The 23,926-nt window shown below is 41.4% G+C and overlaps 1 protein-coding gene across 2 annotated transcripts in view; it reads left to right on the top strand.

The window, feature by feature from the left end:
* The window catches only part of RPGRIP1L (RPGRIP1 like), an 82,460-nt gene that overhangs the window by 42,248 nt on the left and 16,286 nt on the right, over positions 1–23,926 (top strand). For both annotated transcript variants that reach the window (XR_014528525.1, XM_083513512.1), the window contains exons 16-23: positions 340–476; positions 1,711–2,074; positions 2,929–3,125; positions 3,951–4,034; positions 5,251–5,331; positions 6,430–6,592; positions 9,330–9,424; positions 19,205–19,388. Coding sequence is in view for 1 of the 2 variants with exons in the window: in XM_083513512.1 (XP_083369638.1) it covers positions 340–476; positions 1,711–2,074; positions 2,929–3,125; positions 3,951–4,034; positions 5,251–5,331; positions 6,430–6,592; positions 9,330–9,424; positions 19,205–19,388 (1,305 nt within the window). In the remaining variant the exon portion in view is untranslated. The remainder of the gene's footprint in view (positions 1–339; positions 477–1,710; positions 2,075–2,928; positions 3,126–3,950; positions 4,035–5,250; positions 5,332–6,429; positions 6,593–9,329; positions 9,425–19,204; positions 19,389–23,926) is intronic.

Raw genomic sequence — 23,926 nt, forward strand, 5'->3', positions numbered from 1 at the left:
ATCTCCCTCTGCAAAGGTTACTTGACACTCCACCTGAGTTTTTCAAAGTTTATTGTTACTGACAGAATTTGTTGTGAATGTGCGATTTTCTGTGCTTTAGTGATGTGTTTTATTAATACTGGATAAATTGTTCTCTTGATCTCTGGATCGTTCTATGCACAAAATGAAGGGTGGGTTGGGGCATGTTTGCATTTGTTGACAGAAGTGGATTTGGATAAGAGAGGTCTGGAATTAGGCTTTTGGCTTTGCTGTGATGGTAGATGGAGATCTTCATAAGCCTGAAAGCTGGAACACTTGACTCTCTAACTTTGTGTGATGTATCACATGTTTTATGTTTAGGAGTTGGACAAAGTGTCCGAAACTATGGCACTGTGGAATACTGGGTCCGGTTAAGAGTTCCCATGGACCAGGCAATCAGGCTGTATAAAGAGCGGGCAAAAGCCCTCGGATACATAACGACAAATCTAAAGGACCAGGCAAGCTCAAGAATCTAGATTTGTTTTATTAACCTTATCGTTGTGGCCATAATTCTGTTTCACTTCATGTAACTGTATGTTGTAGCATTTTGTTTATATGTCTTTGCTCCATATGGGTGTGTTCCTATTGAATTTCTGGTTTTGCCTTAAATGCTTTGCCAAGATGTGAACTCATAGATCCGCTCACACGTGTCCCAGGTGATCCTCCAGATTTATCATCCTAGCCAATAATCCATGCATCCATTGGTTATAGGAGGATTCAGTAGCATAGCTCCATCCTATGCTAGCAGTCCCCAAATCATAGACACTGAGATGAGACCATGGGAAGAAAGTATAACAGTGTTTAGACACATTGATGGAGGATAATGCTATCAATGACTACTAGCCATGATGGCCGCGTTCTGCCTCCACTATCGGAGGCAATATGTCTTTGAATTTCAGTTGCTGGGAATCACAAGTGGGGAGAATGCTATTGTGTACAGGTTCTTCTAGTGGGTGGAATTCCCATAGGCATCTGGCTGGCCACTGTGAGAGCTGAGTACTAGGACAAGGTGGGCCCTTGGCCCAATCCAGCAAGGAACTTCTTAGGTTCTTACAACAAAGAATAAAAAAGTTTATGGTGAGTCACCGGTTTTCCTAGTGGAATTAGCAGGAATAAGGAGGAGAAGAAAGGGACTTCAGAACCATTAAGGAACAAGCCACAATATTCTTTTTATAGATGTCCTTTGTTTAAAACAAGGACTGCCAACTTCTGGAGTTTGCAGGACTAGTTTATTCTTGAATAAGCTGCTTTCATGACATCATCAGTCCCAGCAGGAAGATTCCTGCTTCCAGCTTGAGAAAGTGACTAGGAGGAATACATTGTTCTGCACATCAGATAATGAGGGTGCCATAGTAGAAGCTGTGACCGACACTCATTAATTCTTAGAATATACCGTCTCAAATTTGTTTGTGCCATTTTTATTATGCCCTCCTTCCAAGGAGCTCCAGGCGGTGTACATGGCTTCCCCTTTTTAACCTAACAACAATCATGTGAGGTAGGTTAGGCTCCGAGTGGCTGGATCAGCCCACAACCTTCATGGCTGATTAGGGATCTTTGAACATGCCTCTCCCCAGTCCTAGCCCAGTACATCAGAGTTAATGCCAGTTCGATCTTTGTGTGCATTTCAGCTTGCCAGTATGTCTATAAGTCTCTCTTCACCTAATTAGCTTTTCCTCCCTCCTGTTAAAACAGCCAGTGCTCAGTCTTGCCCAAGTCAACACTTCAGCAGATGGAAACTTAAATGAGCTTCACATTACAATAAAATGTTGTAGCAACCTACAGTGCCGAAAGAGAAACCTCCAGCCAAATCCTTATGTTGTCTACAAGTTCTTTGATTTTGCGGATCACGATACCGCCATCATTCCTAGCAGCAACCACCCGGAGTTTGCCGATCATATGTGCTTCCCAGTGCCAATGAATGCAGATCTCAATTGCTACCTAAAATCTGAATCCTTGAGTCTGTATGTTTTTGATGACAATGAAACAGAAGATGGGGTTTATCTAGGAAAAGCAAACGTACCTTTAATTTCATTAGCACACGACAGATACATCTCTGGTAAGAACCTGCCCTTTTGCTAAACTATAAAATTAGCTGGTATATTTAAATTTAAACTGTTATATTTTGTTGAAATACCAAGCTCAGCTTGGTCGTTGCTTCCCTGCTAGCTTTTAATACCAGCATCATGTCCACATTGCAGCTGTTGTACCTTTTAAATCTTTTGAATCTTTTAAATAACTTCCAAAAAAACCTCACTCTGGCTTTCTCTCTGCCCAACCTCTTCTGAAACGAACGACAGTTGTTCAAGAGCCCCTGCACAGGTCCCATTCATTCCCATGTAGGAGAACTTCTAAATGTGTGGTCCCCTAAGGCCTCTGTCATACTTAACTTGGAAGTAATTTCCATTGAAAAAAAAGATGGGGTTTACTTCCAAGTGCATACGTGTATGGGTGGGATCTTGGTGAAAATTGGTTCCACTCCTCCAGTGGCGTAGCGTGGGTTGTCAGCACCCGGGGCAAGGCAAGTAATTTGCGCCCCCTAACCCGTGGATTTGCGCCCCCTAACCCTAACCCCCAGATGTTGCGCCCGGTGCGGCCGGGCCCCCCTGCACCCCCCACGCTACGCCACTGCACTCCTCCATGCTAACTGATTTACCAGTGTAGTACATTGCTGTTATGATAGCAAAGGCCCTACTGTACAATTACCGCTTGTATAATTCTATTAGACTGTGCCTTTTTATAATAATTTACTTATTTATTTTGCACTTATATTCTTCCATCATGGAACCCAAGGCAGCATACACATTGTTCCCAGGTGCAGTGGCCAGGGCCAGCCCCGCAAGATGGTGCTTAGTCAACATACAAAATATTCAGAATACCAGCTCATATATTTACTCTTGTACTTAATTTCAGGTACCTTTGAGCTAACGGACGATAAAGGCCACTCCACTGGTACAATTAGTGTTGAACTAAAATGGAAGTTTGCCTACCTCCAGCCAGCTGGTTTGATGGTTGCTGCAGACCTAGCAGATTACATCCAGAATGAGAAACCAGTGAAGGGCCAAGGGGAAGGTCCCATCCTGGCTCCTTCTTTCTCGTCAGCACCAATGGTATGATGTTTAAGTCTTCCTTTTTTTTTTTTACTAAAGAGTATATATGTGTCCCCAAATGAAATGAAATGGTGGTTGGATACCCACCCAGCCCAATTTTCCATCACTGGAGCCCCATGTCTCTTTTTAAAAATGAATAAACCTAGACAAAAGTGCACTACTGAAACACATTTTGATGAGCAAGCTTCTCCCAGCTTACCAAAGTATGGACACATCTCAGTTGCTCTGGCTCAGGCTCAGTTCCAATTTGGCATGCATTAATTCTTTTAAGCTCAGACCATTCCAGTTGAAGGCCCTGTCACACTCCTAGTGTGATGGAATTGGGACTCAAGACCCCCAAAGGCATCCCCCCTCAACACAGAGATATAGGAATCTGTCTTATTCTGAGTCTTCTCACTGGTCCATCTTGCTCCAGTAGCAGCTCTACAGGGTGTAAGTCGGGGATACTTTCCCAGCCCTGTCAGAAGAGGCTAGGGATTCAATGTGGGGGCCTTCTGCATGCAAAGCAATTGTTCTGCCACTGAGACACAGCCCTATTGGAGAATGATTGTTGTGAAGCTTCCCAGTGTTTGAAGAACTACTGGCCCAATCCACTGAGTGGGAAACATTGAGAACTAAGCATCCATTACAACTAGGATCCCTGGGGAATGAAGTTTGCAGTGCTTCCCAGCTCAGTAGTTTGGACCAGAAAGCAGATCTGCATATTCCTTAACTCTTCTGAATTCAGGGGGGTGGGATGGAAGACAGTGCATTTGAACCCAAACTGCTTTATCAGAAACTTTGCTGGTACTGCTAGTTTTTGACTCAAGTCTCTTTGTTCCTTAGAGGCCACAGCCTAAGCCAAGACAGCGCCCAGCTGCAGCAGACAAGAAAGTGTCTTTTGTGGAGGTGCACACGCTGCCAAATCCAGTGAGTCTGGACTTTCTCTCTCTCTCTGTGTAGAGCCCATTTCTCTAGGCAACCTAAAATAAGCTCTTCAAATAGCTCTGCCTTTTCTACTGAGTGACTATAAGATCTTAAGGTCTATGAGATCTCCAAGAACTAGGGGATGGAAAAAACGGGGCTGTATAATCAAGACAGAAACAAACTAGCTTCCTCAAGTCCTTTTGCCAAGTATTTTAATGATAGCAAAATTTCTAGGGTATTTTTTTTAAAAAGATAATATTAAGTTCAAAAAGAAAATGTTATAAATAGCATCATGCACACAGTCAGAATAGTAAACTACATTAAAATGCTTGGAAAAATAAACATTTATTTGTCTATTGATGAAAGGATGGTGATTTTGGGGTTTTAGGGATAGAATTCCAGGAATGTGGTGCCATCACCAAAAAGGTTGCTTCCCTCTCTCCCCTCTCCCTCTCTCTGCAGTAGCTTTTTCTCATGTGGGATTACACTTGTGTTGTCTTTAGGTCCAGTTTGTTGATGTCCCATGACACTGACTGCCTAATAAACAGTTGGTCTTGTTTTATCTGGATCCCCAAACTTGGCCCTCCAGATGTTTTTGGACTACAACTCACATCATCCCTAGCTAACAGGACCAGTGGTCAGGGATGATGGGAACTGTAGTCCAAAACAGCTGGAGGGCTGAGTTTGGGGATGCCTGCTCTAAGTGATGTCTTTCTGTGTTTGTCTGTTTAACTGAAATGGTTAGCTGCTTTGAATGTAAATATTAAAAACAGTAGAAATATGCTGGATATTTTTATTCATTTTTAAAGCTTTAACAATATTTGTATGCTGCCCCATAGCAAAAAGTTATCTGGGTGGCATACAATAAATAAGTATAAAAACAACTTACATACAAAATGAAATTTATACACAAAAACCATAAATACAGCAAGAAAACAAAATTCTCCACAACTCCCAAAGCTAAAGCACAGATTTAAAGACTGTGAGAACCAGATTGCATTAATTGTTTTTAAAGGACTGAGTGAACATAAAGTTCTCCTCCTGGCACTAAAAAGATTACAGGGAAGGCACTAGGTGAATCTCTCTGGAAAGGTTGTTCTATAGCGGAGTGCCACTACCAAAAAGGCCTTCTCTGTGGTGGCTACCGATTTTACCTGTTAAAAAAGTGACCATTGAGTTTTAAGAAATGCTGTCTATATTTGGCTCCTAATAACTTTAGAGTCCCATTCCTGAAAAAGAAGATCAAGAGACTGAACAGAAAACTAAAGATGAAAGGCCCGATGTTTCAAACATTCCACAGGTACAAGAAATTTAAAATCTACTAATTCAATATTTTATTTCTAATTTTATGTGGTGCTGAAAGCGTTAATTGATTGTGCAATCAATACATTTAATTTTGGATTTGAAATGATGGCTTTAATTTAGTCTTATAACTATACCATGGATGGGGAGCCCTTCAGATCCTGTTGGACTCCGATTCCCATGAGCCCCAGTCAGTTTGGCCAGTGGTGAAAGATGATGGCATTTGTAGTCCTAACAGGATGGTTGGAAAACATTTTATGTCTCTGCATACAGGGAATATATGCTGGCTGCCTTTCCAAATAGTGTGAGATTGTCCGCAGTATTTAATAGCAAAAATATAATAGCGTAGTTAAACCCTTTAGGTAAATCACCTTTGTGACTGTGGTATCAGCCTGGGGTAGGCAAGGATGCTGCAACTATAGTAACTCCGTCCATTCCACTTAGATAGCAGACTGTCCATTTCAAAGGAAGGTTAAGAATTTAGACTGGTTGTTCTTAGTTACAGGAACGTAATTCTCTCTCCTACTCCCTATCCCTGGATTGGTCATTTGACAAGCTGCTCTGAAATGAATGGCAAAAATTCTACAGGGAAAAGAGAAAGCTAGGCATTGCAAATTGAATGCTTTAGTGAATGGCTTTATACAGGTTTACAAGACATGTCATGTTATATATTAAAGAACCAAGAGTGCAGTGCCAAGATGGATTAGAGTTCATGAAGTCAGTCTCCATAGCGCTTCCGCTGTGGGCCGCTGTCCAAGTTGGAAGTTGCATTCACAGCACAAAACATTCCTAACGTGAGAGTGTAGGGTGGGAAATTCTCATACCTCTGACCTGCTGCTCACGCTGGATGCATTTGAATATATCAAGAACTCAACAAGCAAGTGGAACTTACCCTCTCTCCCTGCCCCCAACCCCGCCCAGATTTCAAACCTCTTTTATAGAAGATGAATAAATCTCAGCTGTCAAATTTAGCAGGTTGGAAATCAGACCTTAAAGAAACAGATTTTAAGTTTATATACCATGTTTGTGTAAAATTAAATGCTAACAATAGCTTTAAGGGTACCATGTATGAAGGCTTCTGTAATCCTTACTCCAGCTCATGCCAGAAGCACAAGCGGAGAGAAGAATAGAAAAACCCACAGCCACATTTCAGCGGGAACAGGAGGATCTTTCTCAGCTCTCTGAAGGTCAGTTTGCTGACCAGAGCTCAGCTACTTCAGGAGATGAAACCGAAATTACTGAGGAACTGGAACCAGAAGGTAATTTTCTGCTTATACAACATACCTCTGCTTCGCTCCCTATTAGACATATGATGTTGACAGTAGAGGCAGCCAGATCTGTCAATGTTGGTTTCTCTCACTTCTCTCACTTTTCCAATATTCAGTTCATCCCATTTCTCCCTCAGTTTGCAACTTAAAAGAAAAAAAGTTTGCATGAAAATTCATATGCATTTTGTGCACATTTCACCTAATATACACAGGTCGGTGCACAGTTTCACCTGCCATGTACATTTTTGCCAGCTATTTACCCCAGTCTTCATTTTTGTTTGCTATTTTCACTAATACAGGTATCCTTGTACAGTCACACCTCTTGTTGCCTTTGCTTCAGGTTAAATCTTTTCAGGTTGTGTCCTGAGGTGACCCAGAAGTACCAGAAAGGGTTACTTCTGGGTTTCGCCGCTTGCGCATGCGCAGATGCTCGAAATGACGTTACGCGCATGCACAGAAGCGGCGAATCACGACCCACAGACGCAGGTTGCGTTCTGCTCATGTTGTGAACGGCGCTCTGGAACAGATCCCATTCACAACCAGCGGTACCACTGTATTCACTTTCCCACAATTATGCATTTTTGTTTGCGAACTATACCACAAAATTCAGGGAACTTTGATAGGGCAGTGGGGTTATAGCAGGGGTAGTCAACATTTTTACACCTACCGCCCACTAATGCATCTTTCTTGATGGTAAAATTTCCTTACCACCCAACAGTGCTCGATGGAAGGAAGATTCAGCTTGTGCCATAAAACCCCCTACTGCCCACCTAGAATCCTGAAACGCCCACTAATGGGCGGTAGGGACAAGGTTGACAACCCTTGGGTTATAGTTTGCGTATTGGGTTGGGAAATGTGAATTTGGTAGTTCCAGTTAAAATGCAAACAGAAATAATTTCTCACCATCCTAAGTTGACTGCTGAAGTAACTTCAGCAGAGGCCATTGTTCTGCTCTCTCACATCTGTAGTCAAGTTGGAGTAGTTGGTGCGTTAGACTAAAAGAATAACTTCCAGCTTTGTAATAATTGAGAAAGAAGGTGGGAGGGAGTTTCCAACCAAGTTCCATGAAATATTAAAGTACGCTGGCTTCTGTTTTAAAATGTCTTTATATTCTCTCTTCAGAAGAGAGATTCCTCTTTCAGAAGAGGTGCTGTTCTGAAGACTATTTTGAAGTATGTGGTCCTTTTGTCTGCAGATAGCAACCATTCATAATGTCAAAGAGAGGGAGTCTCAGACAATAAGAGGCTAGTATATGACCTATCACATATCTCTGGATGAAAAGAGCTAGAGGCATCTTAATGCAAAGAATGCAAACATCCCAGGTCATGGTCATTACTATTATTATTATATATTTACTGTATAGGAAGCCAGCTGAGAGACCTTCTGTTGCAGGCCCAGATTCCATTCAAGAGCCATTGAAACGAACAGCGTTGTAGGGAGAACAGCAGTTTCTGAATTCCAGTAACAACCAGAAACATAAATTGCCATGTGCCACAAAGCTGTTTTACATTATGGGACCTATTCAGACCAGGATTCAGTTGAATCAGTGACCATAGAAGGAGAGCATGGTCTAGCTATTCCATTCATGTCCATCACTTGATAACCTGAAGTATTAGTGTAGGTGGGGGGTCACTTTGTATGTGTGAATGGACCATTTAGGTTGTAGCACCACAAACTTTCATATCAATCTAGGGACAATTAGTTCAAAGGAGTTGGTTCACAACTTCTGCTGTTAATTGTGAAGTTTATAGTAATCTTGTTGCGGGGGAGGGGAATCAAGCAGTAATCACGTCTGTGTGAAATAGCCCCATTTCCTTGAGTTGTTAAAGGGTGATAATGACCAACATCCCATTCCTACAAAACATTGCAAAATGACTAGCCCTCAGGGGCTGCATGGTCAGTGTAACTGCTGTGAAATGCATTGTTTGTGAACAATTTCTTCAAGTTGGGTAGTGGTTTTGTGTAATAAATTATATTTGTACTCCTGGATTGGCACATGATAGTAAACACTAATTTGTATAATCATCCAATAAGCTATTCACAGGGTTGCAATAGCCCCAGTGTGAACACCTCCCTGGAGTGTCACCTTTGTTAACTCCTTTGGTGGTTGATAAATCATCATTGCCAAAGGAATGATAAATCATCATTCCTTTGGCAAAGGAGACCCATAGATGTGATGGAAGCTGTCCCCAGCAGATTATACAAGTATGTAAATAAGTTATGGGTAAATAAACTGGAACCTGCACACCACAGGGAAGCCTGGCATATGGAATGACAACTTGATCTCAGTTAACCTTGGGAACTGACGGGGAGCAGCACTGTCCCCTGAACTAAAGCCATATGAATGCATGCAAAGTCTCAGCAAACTTGATATGAATTGTTCAGTATAGGCTTGGAGGCCATGCAAAATATTCAGGGTTTGGTCTTTTCTTTTCTTTTAAATAATCTCTTACTATGAATGAATTGGTAACACTGAATCTCTCCAAGTGCCAAATCAAAGTGAAACGAGGCCTGAAGAGGAATCGGGTGATTCTGCAGACCATTTAATGATAATTGATTGGCCAGTGTCACGTCGTGTCTGCAAGGAAGAGAAATCGTACACCACTCTGTGGAACTATTTCCATTCGCTTTTATACCATGTGTTTTAACAGTTTTCTTTGACCATCTCAACTGGACTTAATACTGGCTATGTGTGTGTTTGTTTCTGTTCTGATTGTTTTCACAACAGACCAAGATGATAGACAGGCAACTGATGCTGTTGAATCAGTGACAGATAGTGATGACTGTATTGTCCCAAGTTCAGTGTCCACAAGCCTTAAGCAGGTTAGTCTCTCTCTCTGTGTAATTAAATTCTTCCGTCTATACCTTATCAAAGGCTTTTTAACCCCCCACCCCACCCATTGATATTGGACTTAGAATATCAAGCAGGTTGTTCAACTTCTAATTAGTCCTTTGTGAATACTATTAGAGAACAGAATACCCATTTGTGGCATGGGGAGGGGCACTGGTGAGGTTTGATGGAGGGTGTATGTGTCTGTATGTGACAAAGAGTGTGGGAATTTTCTAACTTATTTCAGGCTTCTTAACGTCTTTCTTCAAAATCTGGCCTTGAATTTTTAGTGTTGTGCCTACAATGATTGATATCAGCCTGATTATAATGTTTAGGCACGAGCTTAGAGAAGAACGCATGTGCAACATCTTAGCCCGTAACCAGGCACATTAAACAATGTTTCGTGCTTGATTGGCTTCTTGTCTATTCATCATCCCTCACAGGGATTTTGAAATTCTGCCACCTATCTAAGCCAGACAGAGAGAGAGAAATTATTTTAATAGCTGGAACTGTATTATGATTAACTGCATATTCCATGCCATCAAATTCTTTTAAGCTGTAACAATGTGAGCCAAATAGGAAAATTACTCATTGCCAATGAGCCCTGCAAGAATGCAGCTGGGTCTACAAATCTCTAGTATTGTTGCACTCTATTATAACCAGAATGATTTAGGAGGACTTAAAATATCTTGCAGCCTCTAAAGAGCTTGGTACGTGGGTCTTTTATTCCTATCTTTCTCCACTCATCTGCCCAAGACGAAATGTAGCAACTGGTCCAAGATGGAGAGAAAAATCTTAATTATCAAGGGCACAGTCCAGTTCTCCATAAGTGATTCATGAGCAGCGGCTGCCCTGCTCACTTCAGTGTCAGGGGCAAACTGGGATACCAAGATGTCATTACAGAGTATTGCTGCCACATCTGTTAAACTAAACTAGTGGCAATTCTTTGGGCATGACCTGCCACCTGTTTTAAGGGAAACGTTTGTGCTCAGTTCCCTTTGCTATGAACAGAGAAGTCCTCGCATGCTCTGGAGCTCCTGTACATTTAGGCATCTGATGGACTAGGACTGTTAAGTGAAAGTTAAGTCCCACTTGAACTCAGGAGATTTGCTTCAGATTAATGGGGATAACCCAGCCACTTCAAAGTCTCATTTGTTTCAATAAGTCAATATTAAATATGTGCTTCACCTCTCCCTTTGACTTCAGTGGGACTTAGGCATGCTTGATGTATGCTGAATTTGGAAGGAAATCCCACTGAGCTGAAGATGACTCTTAAAAGGGGCGAGGGGACTTTCTCCTACCTAATAGCCCCCATCCAGCAGTTCTTTCTACAAATGGGAACTCTTATACTCAAGATGCAATTATTATCTGATGTTCAAGGCAGGTGTTAGAGACCCATGGCCCTGTGGATGTTGCTGGAATACAACACCCATCATCCATGATAACTGGCAGTGCTGATGGGGCTTGTTGGGCTGTGCAACATCTGGAGGGCCACATGTTATCCAACCTTGATTTAAAAGGATATGTTAAGAACCGCCACTAATTCACTAATCTGAGTGCTCGTGCGTGCATCTCTGTACCATCTACTTCAACTAGCAGCAGATCTTTGAGGTTCCTGGCCTGCTACTTGAGGCCTTTCTTGTGTGTCATTTAAAGCAGAGATATCATAGCTTAAATGTGCTGTGCCACTGGGCTATGGTTCTCCCCTTGAAATTGCTTCTGTTATAGCCGTTTGCTGAAGTGTTTGCAATATCAGTTACAGCTACGATCAAAATCTCTAGATGGAAGAAAGCCATTACACCAGAAATGCCTAGTTGGTTGTAGGAGGGGGGGAAACCTAACTAAAACCTTTGTTCAAGATCCAGCTTCTTATTTTTATCAGTGAGATAAATATCCCCAAGGCTGTTCCAACACTGTAAACACAACTTCCGATTTTATTTAGAGATTGCCTTGCTAATTATCCTGTGAATCCAAATGGCAAGCCACATTGTTTCAGCCACTTAAGATTATGCTGTTCCCCTTTTGCAGGTTGCAAATCAAACAGTCCATGGTTATTTCTTAGTTATGTTGATCATAAAAGGAATCTTAACAGATATTTTTTTCCACCCAGGATTTAACTATACCACTTGCTTTTTCTCCTTCTTTTTCTTGTCTGTTATGTATAATTAATCATAGATTACTTCATTTTGTTTCATTGCATTTACAACATTTATGAGCTTCGCTTTGTCGGTAGGAAATGCTTGTCCCCTTCTTTTTCCTTTCCAAAGTGGCGTAATTAGTGTTAGCATCTTTTTTAACAGGCTACATAAAGTTTAGTGGCTGGATTAAATCATGTCATTAACATAATGTGCTATACAATTTGCCCCTATCTCTTTTCGTTTCCACTACATCAAAGTGCCACAGAGTGCCAACGTAATTGGGCCTTGCTAGCTTGTCAGGTTGAGTCAAGATGATGACTGGTGCTTTTGCTAAAAAAAGCTTCCAGGCATGATAATTAATGGAAGGGGGAGGGAAAAAATCAGGGAAATGTAAAACTTTGGATGGTTCTTTATGAATATTTCATACATTTGAATAATCAGAAGTTAACATTATCAATTTGATGTATAATACATTGATTAAAAGCCTTGTTACAGGCCCTCGAAATAGACATCAGAACTGGAAATTTGCATTTTCTTTGGCGAAGTCTAAAAAAGAAATAAAATAAAATTAACAATTGCTTGCTCTCATCTCCACCTCTGCACTTGATCATTTTGAGTAATAATATAGCTTTCAATTATCACAATAAAATTTTACTGCTGTCAGCTCTCAAGTTATCTTCAAATGTGCCCACAAGGCAAATCTTAGCAAAACCAATTTATTCTGTGGTGGTCTCATTTTCCTCTAGGTGTGTTTACATCTTTTCTCCTTCATTATAGATAGTCTTTGTGTGCTTTTCTTGCACTAATAGCAGTTTAGTGAAAACTGTCATAATCACTTTCCTTAAATTAAGATCTTAGGGTTCTTAATTAATTTGGACATTCGGCATTCTTTAAAGAGCACAAGGCAGCCTTTCCAGGTGGCTGTGTTTCTGCAGAGCACCATATGTTGTAAAAAAAACAAAGAAGACACTAAGTGAAATTGGGGGTCCTGGAAAAGAAAAGAAAAAAGCTAGCTTTTGTTTTGGGGGTTTTCTAATATGGTATGTATTTTTAGACTTTATAACTACCCGGTCCACCTGGGCTATAGTTGGACAAAAAGATTATGAGCTTCAGAGGAATAATTTTTTTAAAAATGTGCTCATGAACTGCAAGAAAGCATGATTTCTTGGTTTGTAGGTAAATGAATAAAGTTGAAAAGCTTTAACTTTAATTCCTCTCTAATTATGATAAATCAGTGTTTTTTGTATGCCTCTTTGAAAGCTGTTCAGCTGAAAATGGCTTACAGGGACTGCATTCAGATATGACGCTCAGCCATGGTTTAGCGTTATTAGAATGAGCCATGACAAGCCTTTGGGTTCACACACTCCCTTCTCCTTTGAGTGTGAGAAGATTGAATGCTTCCATTTCTAGTTGTGAGTAAACTGCAGTTAGCTGGTAGAGCCAAAATTCAGGGAATTGGTGGCTTATTCTAATTGTGGTTAAGTCAAAGAAAGCAAGATCAGACCATTCTTTCAGATCCAGCTAGAACAAGCCACATTTTCCTGAGTTCAGGAAGGGGTAAAGCATATGGAAAAGGGCTGTATCTCTGGCTCCATTCCTGGTCATGCCCAGTTTTCCACTACCCATCCGCACGTTAGCATGGGCATCCATGGGGAGCCCTTGGTGTGTAGATCTGCTATATACATGGCCTCCCCAGATCACTCAGGATTCTAGCAGCCACTTAAAGGCTACATGCATAGAGGTATTCATGCAAAGATTTCCCTGCCTCAGGCATCAACTCTAATGCATGGTGGGCAGAGCCAAGAGCCGCCATGCTTTATTGGTGGCAGGGCCTACAATGCCATTTCTCCTTACCTCATGAGCTGTGGTGGAGAGGGGACCTAGAGGAAACCATCTCACCAGGGGACTTTCTTGTAATATTAATTTGGTTTAGCATGATTTCTAAACTAGTCCAAATTCTGAAAATGCAGTGGTACCTCAGTTTTAAAATGTCTTTGTTGACAAACATTTCAGTTTTCAAACACCATAAATGCTTCAGTTTTCGAATACGCCTTGGAAGTCAAACATGCCACGCAGATTCCACTGAGTGCAAGATCCAGTTTGCAACCAATTTGTTTTTGTGACTGTCTGCGCCTCAGTTTTCAAACGTTTCAGAACTCAGTCTTCCGAAACGCATTACATTTGAAAACCGAGGTACCACTGTAACAATATTGAGTTGCATCCAACCAAGTTCTGTTCATGGTAGACCCGCTGAAATTCTAAGTTAGTCATTCCCACCCATTTCAGTGGGCCTACTTTAAGTAGAACTAACATTGGCTACAGCCCATTGACGTTTGGGCCCACCCAGGGGTTCTGTATGTTGTCCTTTGTTTGCACAGCAGGGAATCTGATACCGGCTCGTTATTGTCTGCATTGACTGAAAGTACCTCTCCAGGTTTGCAGGTTGGGGTTTCTTTTCCAGCCTTCCATGGGGATTGAACCTGAGACCTTTTGCAGGGAAGGCATGCACTCTGCCACTATGCTACCATCTCTACCTTGCAACAGTAGCCCTCATCTCAGTACTCCCTTTAACTCAGGGTGGGCAATCTGTGGTCCTGCAGAAGTTGTTGTACTACAGTTCCCATCATCCATAACTGTTGCAGCGCTGGCTGGGGCTGATGAGTGCTAGAAGTCCAGCAACATATGCAAGGTCACAGGTTGCCCACTCCCCACATTTAAGGACCATCCTTCAGCATTCTGGAAGTGCAGGCCTCTTTTTCAGATGTCTCCGAAAAGACACTAAGGCTCATGCTCAATGTTTATCATACAGATTCCTTTGTTGGGCCATACCATCCAGCCCTGTGAAGCCTGCTTATTTATATGCCTTGGCCATTCCTGTTGCAAGCCCTTTCTTTCCTTAATATAAAACAAGTGTACTGATTATTTTCTCCATCAAACATTATAAAGGGTCTCCTTTACATCCATAACTCCAACATTTGGACTTCATTTGTTGACGGCCGTCTCAGCATGAGCCGGTTTTGACAGTCGAGTTAAATATTTGGAAGGGGAATGACTCTGAATTTCACTTAAAAATACTCCTGATATATCTGTACAATAGAAGGCGAAAGGAGTTGTTTCCGAAGTAAAATTAGACAATAGAGGCAATTTCATTTTTTATGCATGTGAATGTAGAGTGCTTGAGGTTATTAGTTGAAACTGAGTAACCTTTCCAGGCTTTCATCTCTTTCTTTTCAAATTTGAATATGAAAAGCATATTCAAGTCAAAGACCATCACTTTAATGACATTTGGCAGTCATTTGATTTATTAGGTTTTTAGAAAAAAAAATTCCTTTAAATATTTCATCATACTATGCTAATCCTAGTAATATTGCCAGCTGAAGCCATGTACCTGTATTAGCGGAGACAGAATGGTGTGGAATTTTCTCTGTCATCCTAGTAAAATTTCCATGAATCTACTGAATAATAAAACAACCTTATTGAAATATTCAGATTTGGGTTTTTAGTTAAAGTGTCTTAGGATACATAATAAAAGAAAATGTCTTTTGAAAAAAAAGGTGGGGGTAAAGTTACTTCATCAAATATTGAAAGAGGTTGACAGGAATGAATATTGTTCTTTATTAAGGTCTCTTATTTATTTATTTTTTATTTACAGTGGGGTACTCAAGCTATTCAATTGATTAATTATAGAATATATTTTCTGAAAAACGCATCGACAATTGCCATGTTGAACTTGAATATTGTATTGATTTGCAATTTGAACGCCAACCCTCTAGAAAGCTGCTCTCCCTTTCTTGTTATTCTAATTCTGTAATTATTACTGCAAGGTTAGTGATTTGAATTTACAACCAAAAGCCTTCAAATTCCACACACAGGAGAAATAGTCTTTAATGTAGAGAGGGAGCCATAAAGAGAAAAGTTAAGCAGAACTTGACAGCTGAGATCTGCAAGGTGCTAGGTTTGCTCTTTGAAGAGCAGAATCTCATGCTTTGAATGTTCTTCTGTGTAGTCTAATTTTGAAATCACAGTGGTTATGCATTCTTTGAAACCATTGACTTATTCAGGAAAATGTTTGTGTGCTGCCCTATTAGCATTTGACATGAAAACCCTTCCCAAATAAGGGCGCAGTGCCTTTCAAACCTTAAACACACTTGTATACTCATAGGTCACAGTCACACCCTACATTTAAAGTGCCTGGCTTCCCCCAATGAATCTTAGGAGCTCACAACACTTCAATTCCCAGCACCCTTAACAAATCTCATAATTATTTTGGAAAAGCCATGTATGTTTATTTGTGTGTTAAATGTACTTTAAAAGCAAGGTGTGGTCATGACCATAGATACTTTGCTTTGGCAGTTTTGACATGTAAGGAAATCACCATGAAGTTACTTTCCCCTTTCATCTTTGCATGGTGAAATCATTTTGTAAATGCTTGCCCTTATGGTAAAATGGACATTTTACTTCAACATGGAAAAACCTTGGGTTTGTTTGTATTCAGCTTAAGTTCTGGATACATTGACCCATTGGGCTTACTCTGAGTAGAGCTAACATTGCTGTGGCCCTTGTGGTCCCATCACACTTCGTGCTGCACTAAAGGGTCATTGGTATTTGTGTCAGGAAAATCAGTTACTGTGAAGGAGAGATCCATGCCTCCAAAGGTTTGGGCTTGTGTCTGACACACCAAGTTTTGAATGCAGTTCCCAAATACATGGTGATTGCATGCTTGAATTTTAAGGCCTTTCCAGCACACTTAATGTGTGCATGGATGCATTGTCATCCCATGAAAATTCTAAAGGAAAGTTGCCTTGTGGCATACTTTTGGCACATCAAAAGGGTTTGAATGAATGAATGAAACTTTATTTGCATCAGCCATTGGCCATAGCAACAAAAGAACATTGCGATATACACAAAACAGTTTGAAAGCACATCAAAGTGCAAGTGGATAAATAGGTACCGCCCCGGTGGGAAGGTAAATGGCATTTCTGTTCGCTGCTCTGGTTTCTCCAGAAGCGGCTTAGTCATGCTGGCAACATGGCCTGGAAAAACAGCAGACAAATGTCGGCTCCCTTGGCCAGTAAAGCAAGATGAGCGCTGCAACCCCAGAGTCGTTCGCGACTGGACTTACTGTATTTTTCGCTCCATAAGACGCACTTTTTTCCTCCTAAAAAGTAAGGGAAAATGTCTGTGCGTCTTATTGAGCATATGTGTGGTCCCTGGAGCTGACTGGTCAGAGTGCAGGGGCGAAAATCAGATCATGTGTCATGGAGGAGAGAAGGCTGCAGAGAGGAGACTGCTGGGGTTCTTGAATCGGGCATATTTTGGTGTGTGTATGGAGGCGTGTGAGTCATGTTGCTGCACAGGAGAGCGCGTGGTTAAAGGGGGCATTTGAGTGTCCTTGTGTGTGAAGCCTCTCAATCTGTAATGCATCCCAAGGCTACCGTCTGTTCATCAGCCCTGTTCCCCTTGCCTAATTATTGTAGCGCCAGGATTCAGTTGCGACTCCTGTTTTGTTTTGCGCTCCCCGCCATGTACGGTTTTAACTGGGCGGTTAAAGTCAGCCGCTGCTCCCCTCCTTTTGTTCTTGTCCCTTTCTGGCAGGGAGCGCACAGCTGCAGCGAATTCCTTTCCTTCTCCCTGCCTCAGAGTCTTACTCCCCACCCTCTTGTGTTTTGGTTGCTGTGTTCCCCTTTCCATTTCTCAGCGCTGGCTGCGGCAGCGTCACCTGGCAGCAAACAGACACACTAAGCAAGGAGACTGGTGGCAGACAAATGCAACAAAGAGCAGGGAAATCACCTGCCCTCATGGCAAGCAGAGAGGAAAGGATTGTGTCCTTCCTGCTAATTCCTTCCTAGTCACACTGCGCACAGGCTCCAGCCCACCCGGCTCACCTTCCGACGGCTAGGAGCGCAACCCACAGTTGCCACTGCCACCTCCTCCTCTCCATGCTCTGGTGCTGGTGCTGCTGCGTCCAGGGAAGCGTGCTAGGGACCCGCAGGCAGCCGGAAAACATGCAGGTAGGGGAGGGGGGGCTGGCTTGGGCGGGGGGGAACTTTTGCCTTCCTTTCCTCTCTCCCCTTAAACCCCTCTCCTTCATTGTTAGCCACCTCCTCCACACACCCTACATGTGCTCCTCGTCCCTTAAGTGCTTTTCCTTCCCTCCCCACTTAAAACATGGTTACAAAGCATGGATCCACATGGATCCTCAGGATTTTTGCACTGGGTCACCCCAAATTCACCATCAGATCACATAGCATGTCCATGGCTACAGCCTGCACCCAAAAAATCATGCACTCACTGTTGCCTGGGACCGCAATGGCACAAAAACGTGGTTACAAAGCATGGATCCACATGGATCCTCAGGATTTTTGCATTGGGTCATCCCAAATTCACCATCAGATCACATAGCTACAGCCTGCCTTCACTAAAAAAAATCATACATCCACTGTTTCATTCAGAATATTTTTTTTCTTGTTTTCCTCCTCTAAAAACTATATGCATCTTATGGTCAGGTGTGTCTTTTGGAGGGGTCCTTTACATATATATATATATATATATATATATATATATATATATGTATATAAAACACAGTTTAGGATTTGCAAGTAACATTCAACCATTGTTTAGTGTTTAGCCTTTGTGAACCTGAACAAACCATTGGGCTCCATCACTCGCCTCACCTCCTCTCACACAACCAGGAGGAGGAATAAATTTATTTATACATTTTATTTCACAGAATGTGCAGACTGCCTAATCATAAAAGCCTCCAAGCAAAATACACAATACACATTAACATTATCAATAAAGTACAGCTACAAATAACTATTCAGTAATCCATTGTTTGAAGTTGGCTTGTTTTGCCACTCAGTATTTTAAAACCATGAATTTGTACAGGAATTGAGGGAAATGAAATTGAATCATGGCTTATTCCTCCTCCCAGCCTTGTGGGAGGGGGAGCACTTAATTCCAAGGCTTTGCTGCGACTCTCAGAGGCTTGTGTGAGTAATGGAAAGCCATAGTTTAGCATTACATACAAACCAGGGCTTAGTTTCTGCTGCATGGACAAACCTTGGGCCCATGTGCCCCCCTCTCCTAGTTCAGCACAGCAGCAAGATCAGAAGCTCCCACTTGCAACTAACCACAGATTATCATTTTATCTGAATCAGGATGTTTTTGCTTTAGACTGTGGTTTGTCCAAACAAGCCAAGATCAAACTCTACTTTCTGATCCTGACTTGCTGAAATAAATCATAGTTAAAACTAATGGCAGTTCCTGGTTAAGATTAAGCAATACTGATGAGTTGAGAACAGTACATGTGGCCCAGAAAGGTGTCTTTGAGATGTGAAGCAACAACTTGCATCAATGCATGTTAAAGGTTCCAGGTTCAATCCTCAACCATAACCAGCAGCAGGGCTGGCAAAGAGATTTTTCCAGCATAAAATATAAATCTATAGGTCTGTTGCAATGACAGTGTTAACTACAAATCCCAGTGCATCAGGACCTCATTGTCGCTCTGTCATAAACTATCAGTCATGTTTGATCATCCAAAACATCTGGTGTGATGTGCAAGTTTGTTGTGACACTTTAGCATGACAAGAAGTATATACTGTGCTGCTTTTTCTTTCTTTCTTTTTGTAATAGTCTGGTGAAAAAATCCGGATTGAAATAGTATCCCTCAGTCTCACGGAATCCCAGGTTGCAATGGATGACACAATAAAACGCCTGTTTGTAGAGTGCAAGTTCTCCAACTTCCCAGCAGATGAAACACCAGTGTCGCTTCCAAAACCGAGAAGGGGACAACGGGTCTACTACAATTATAGCCATGGTATGTGCTCATTAAATATTATTCTGTTATGTTTCCAAGGCACCAGTGGTGTGGCTTCTTTTAAAGTGATTCCAGTTTGAATATTATCAGGTAGGCATTTGGTAAGTTATGCTTCAACTTGCGTAAGAAAGGCCCATCAGGCCAAGCTTCCATCTCATCTATGGTCCTGCTTCCTGGAGTGACCAAACAGTTGCCATCAGGAAGCTTGCAAGTGCCTGTCACAAAAATGACTTGGTGAAAGGTCTAGTGCGGATGAGCCAATCCAGAATCAGCAGCGATTGGCTGCAAGCAATGAGATCCAGTTGGCTTCTTCCATATCACCCTTCTGGGCTGGAAGCTGTAGTAGCATTCCCAGCTGTAGTGGTTCCACTGTAGCATAGCAAAGATCAGGCCAGCGGTTTTCTCAGCTTGCAAGCTGCCATGGTGTTGCAGGGACTAAGACTCTCCAGGACCCCTGACACCTTATACTTGGTTGATTAAAGCAAGGATAGGCAAAACATAACCTATTGTCCACTTCAAAAGTGGTTAACAGGGTGCTTTTCAGATATAACTGGGCTGTGTCTTCCCTCAGCTCCAGCTAGCATTGCCAGGAATAATGGGCTGTAGTTCAATAACATCTTGAGTTAACCACACTTGTTCTCATCCAAGGTACAGAAGTGTATTGCAGCAAGAACCCCAGTTTTCATTAGGCTTGTTTAAAGGGGAAAATTTCTAACAATTGTTCCAGGGATAGTTTTAAAAATGGGATAGCAAAAATGGATTAAATTGGAAACTAGGGAAAGAAAAAAAAACCTCACTAATACATAATTTTCACAATTTTAGAAGAGGCTTTCCTCATATTTTCCAATGTGAATTATATAAGAAATATTCTATAAGAAATAAGCAGAACTGGTCCATCAGTGAATGGATGAAGTTTCACGATGTTCACAAGAATTACACCCAACTTGCATTATTTCAGACTTTAATTGTGATTGAATATCACCAGGATTTAAAAAATAACACTGACAAGGCAAGCAAATGGAGGAGCATCAAATGCGCAACCCTCCTTCAGTTCAGTGGTGCTTGTTGGGAATCAGCGCTTGGCAGATTCTACCCCCAGTCATTTTTATACATAACACTAGAGTGTCACATATAAGCAGATGAATGCTGTTTGTTATGCCAAGCTGTAATAAATTTTGATGGCACATTGTCATGCAGTAAAATACAGAAAACATCTGTGGATTCGTTAATCCCCAGGATTTCACAAAATCCAGCATTCAGACATTTCCCATTAGAAAGCTTAGAGTTAAAACTTGCACTTATCCTTGGTACAGAGCGTACTGTTCTAAGTGATGTAGCTAATCAGGAACTCATCCAGCTGTTGGTGTCAGTAACTGCTGTTATTTGAGCGTGATCTTATCTAGTCTGTATGTTTTCTGTGTCAGAAGGCTGAAGTTGGGAGTGAAAGTATGTTAGCAGCCAACTTGGTTTATTATTATGGCATTCATTTTCCATATAAAAAGTGCTCTTTGTGACTTCATTTCCACCCCCACCCCTCCAATCCTGGGCTTCGAAATTTATTGCGCAGCAATTCAGACTTGAAAGCTGGAATGCACCCACTCAGCTTTATTAAAACTTGTAATTCCAAAAAGAAACATCCCACATTTTAATTCTAGCAATTTGAACATCTTATTTGAACTGATGTCAGACGGTTCTTTTTAACATATCATTTTTAAAAAAGGAAAAGACAGTTCATATCGCTTCGATGGCAAAACCAGGACTCACATTCTAGATTTAAAGCAAGTCAACTTCTTTACACTATTCCCCTGTTCCAAGCTTACTGCTACAGGTTTGACATCTCCACCTGTTACTGAGTGGTCTAGGTTCTCCTCTGCCTGTACATATCAGTCAGCATTCACTCGTCAGATTGTTACTCTAGCACAGAGAAGCAAACCCCACCCTTATGTCACATGCCTAGGGGGCAGGACTGTGCATTAGAAATGGGAACAGAGTTCTGAAGCCATTGATGGGGAATCTGTGCCTCCCCTCTGCCCAAAGCTGCTAGACTCCAACTCCTATCAGCCCCAACCAGTGGGAACTGGAGGGCCAGAGGTTCCCCCAACCCATTTTAAACTTACTTGGTTGTGCCATATTATTTTTATGCTGAACCCTGTCTGTGAGGCAGCCTGAAGGTTCAGCTTGCTGCACATTCAGGCATATAGCTAGGAGTACATCAGCCAACTCTTCCTCTTGGGAAACATTTTTTTGTTGTAATTGCCACAAAGTTATAACTCACCACTAATTTCCAACATGGTTGCTTTGTTCTTCCTAGAGAATTGCTTAAATAACTGGCCATCTAATTTCTCCTTAGTGCCAGCTTTTCTGGTAAGGGAACCGCATATCAAGGAAGCGCCCTAATGAATTTGCTGTTTGATAATGTCAGTGGGAAAGCCAATAATCTAATAGTAATGAAGTCAGAATGTGTGTGTTTACTATAGCTTTACTCCATTTCTTATTCATGCCTAATTAGATTTGGGTATGTAGAATATTAGGGGTTAATTGAATATTTTCTTTAATAAAACTGAGATTTACATGATTGGAGAAGGAAGTGTACTTTGAGCTTAGAGGGAAACTAGCAGTCCCCTAGATTTTGCATGGAAAAAATTCACGATAAATCCAGATGTAATTTGAGAAATCATTATTTCTTGGTAAATAATACATTCTTTTTATTGAGTTCTCATTATACTTATATCTTAGCACTGTGGCTGGCTTTAAAAAAAACTACTTTACATCTTAGCTGAGACAAAGAGATCTTTTGGAATTCTGGCATTATAAGCAACACTTAACGTAATGATTTGGTGCTTTCAATTCCTCAAGCCTGTGTTTTTTTAAAAAATCTATAGGTAGAAGCAAGGTAGTCTTTTAATTAATAAATTAAATCTTATTGTTATACTGTTATGGAGCCAAATGGTGTTTTGGTTCTTCTTATGTGGATCAATCTATCCATGTAAAGAACTATATATAGCTCTGTGTTAAGTGTATTTAGGAAAAGATGGAAAGCGTTCAACTATCGGGATGCCAGACATATCTAACATCTATTCTCCTTCATAGTTAAACGTCCTGCTGAAAGTGATGTAAATCTGACAGTCCCATATCCAAACAGTCCTTCCCCACCTTGTTTCCCTCCAGACGTTTTGAACTACAACTCATATCTGCCCCCAGCACCACAGGTGTGCTACCTGGGGATGATGAGAGTGCTAATCAAAAACATCTGGAATTCATCAGACTGGGGAAGGTTGATGTATAAGGACAGTTAAGTCCTTATGACAGTTGTATGTCAGATGTATGACAGTTAAGTCATACAGAGGAAGGGAAAATAAATTTGAACACTTCATAACTATACGCTATATACACACCCACACTCTGAGTTTAACCCCCTTACCTGTGTATTTCTCCTGATCCAGGTCTTAGACATGTCCTCAAACCAGCCCTGTATCTTTGTCGCCCCAAGCTCAGGTTGAGATACCACTGCCACTAGACCCTCTCTTCTGCTCTTTCTGGCAGGTGGCCATCTCCAGCTATACCCCGCTAGGTTCCTCCAAACATCCTGTACAATTTCATAGGAGTATGGCTGCTGTTACCTCCAGCCAGCATGGCCTATGGCCAGGTGTGATGGGCACCATGTTGGCGTATGTTGGTTTCAATATAAGATCCCTGGGGTAGGGCAGGGATAGCCAGCTTGGTGCTCTCTGAATGCTGATGAGCTACAGTTTTAATCATCCCTGACCATTGGCCACTGGGGCTGATAGGAGCTGTTGTCCAACAACATCTGAATAACACCAGGTTGGCTGCCCCAGGATAGGGCCTCAGTGTGGGTCAGTTTTAAAATAACTTGATCTGCTAAAGGTGAAAATAGGAAAGCAGTAGTAAGCAGGCGAGTGTCATGCTCATGTTTTCAAACTCAACCGAGTGATGATTCTAACTTTAAGGGGGAAATATTGTAGATGCAAGCAAACTGACCTTATACTTTCCTCTAACTCAAAATAGATAGTTACACCGTTGGGGTCGACTCTTAATTTCACCTTGACAAAATGATTTTTTTCCCCCCAGACAAGGCCACCATAATTGAAATAACAAAGATTAAGTTCAGTTGATAGACACTGATAACAAGGAAATAGCATTTATATTTCATAGGGCTGAGAGAATATTGCCATGAGAATGCTGAGAAGGCAAGAAAGGGGCCTGGAAATAAGATTAATGATCGAGGGCCTAAAGAATGTTATCTTGGCTGTATATAAACCTGCTTGGGAATTGACAATAGAAAGGGGCAAGATTAATGAAATCTTCCAAAGTTTTTTTTATGAGACCTATATAGATCAGAAGCCTTTGGCTCTGTGGAGTGAGTAGTTGATTATTTGGACAAATTGTAGTTACCTGAGGCAAGGCGAGAGAAAGGGGGGGGTAAGAGAGAATTGATGTCTAGATGCACTTTGGATTCTGAATAGGATGATAGAGGAAAGGAACTTTCCATGTTCACAACACGGAAAATTCTTTTAAAG

The sequence above is a fragment of the Podarcis liolepis genome (genome assembly GCF_965112155.1).
Source record: "Podarcis liolepis genome assembly, chromosome: 7".
In the NCBI taxonomy this organism is placed as follows: Eukaryota; Metazoa; Chordata; class Lepidosauria; order Squamata; family Lacertidae; genus Podarcis; species Podarcis liolepis.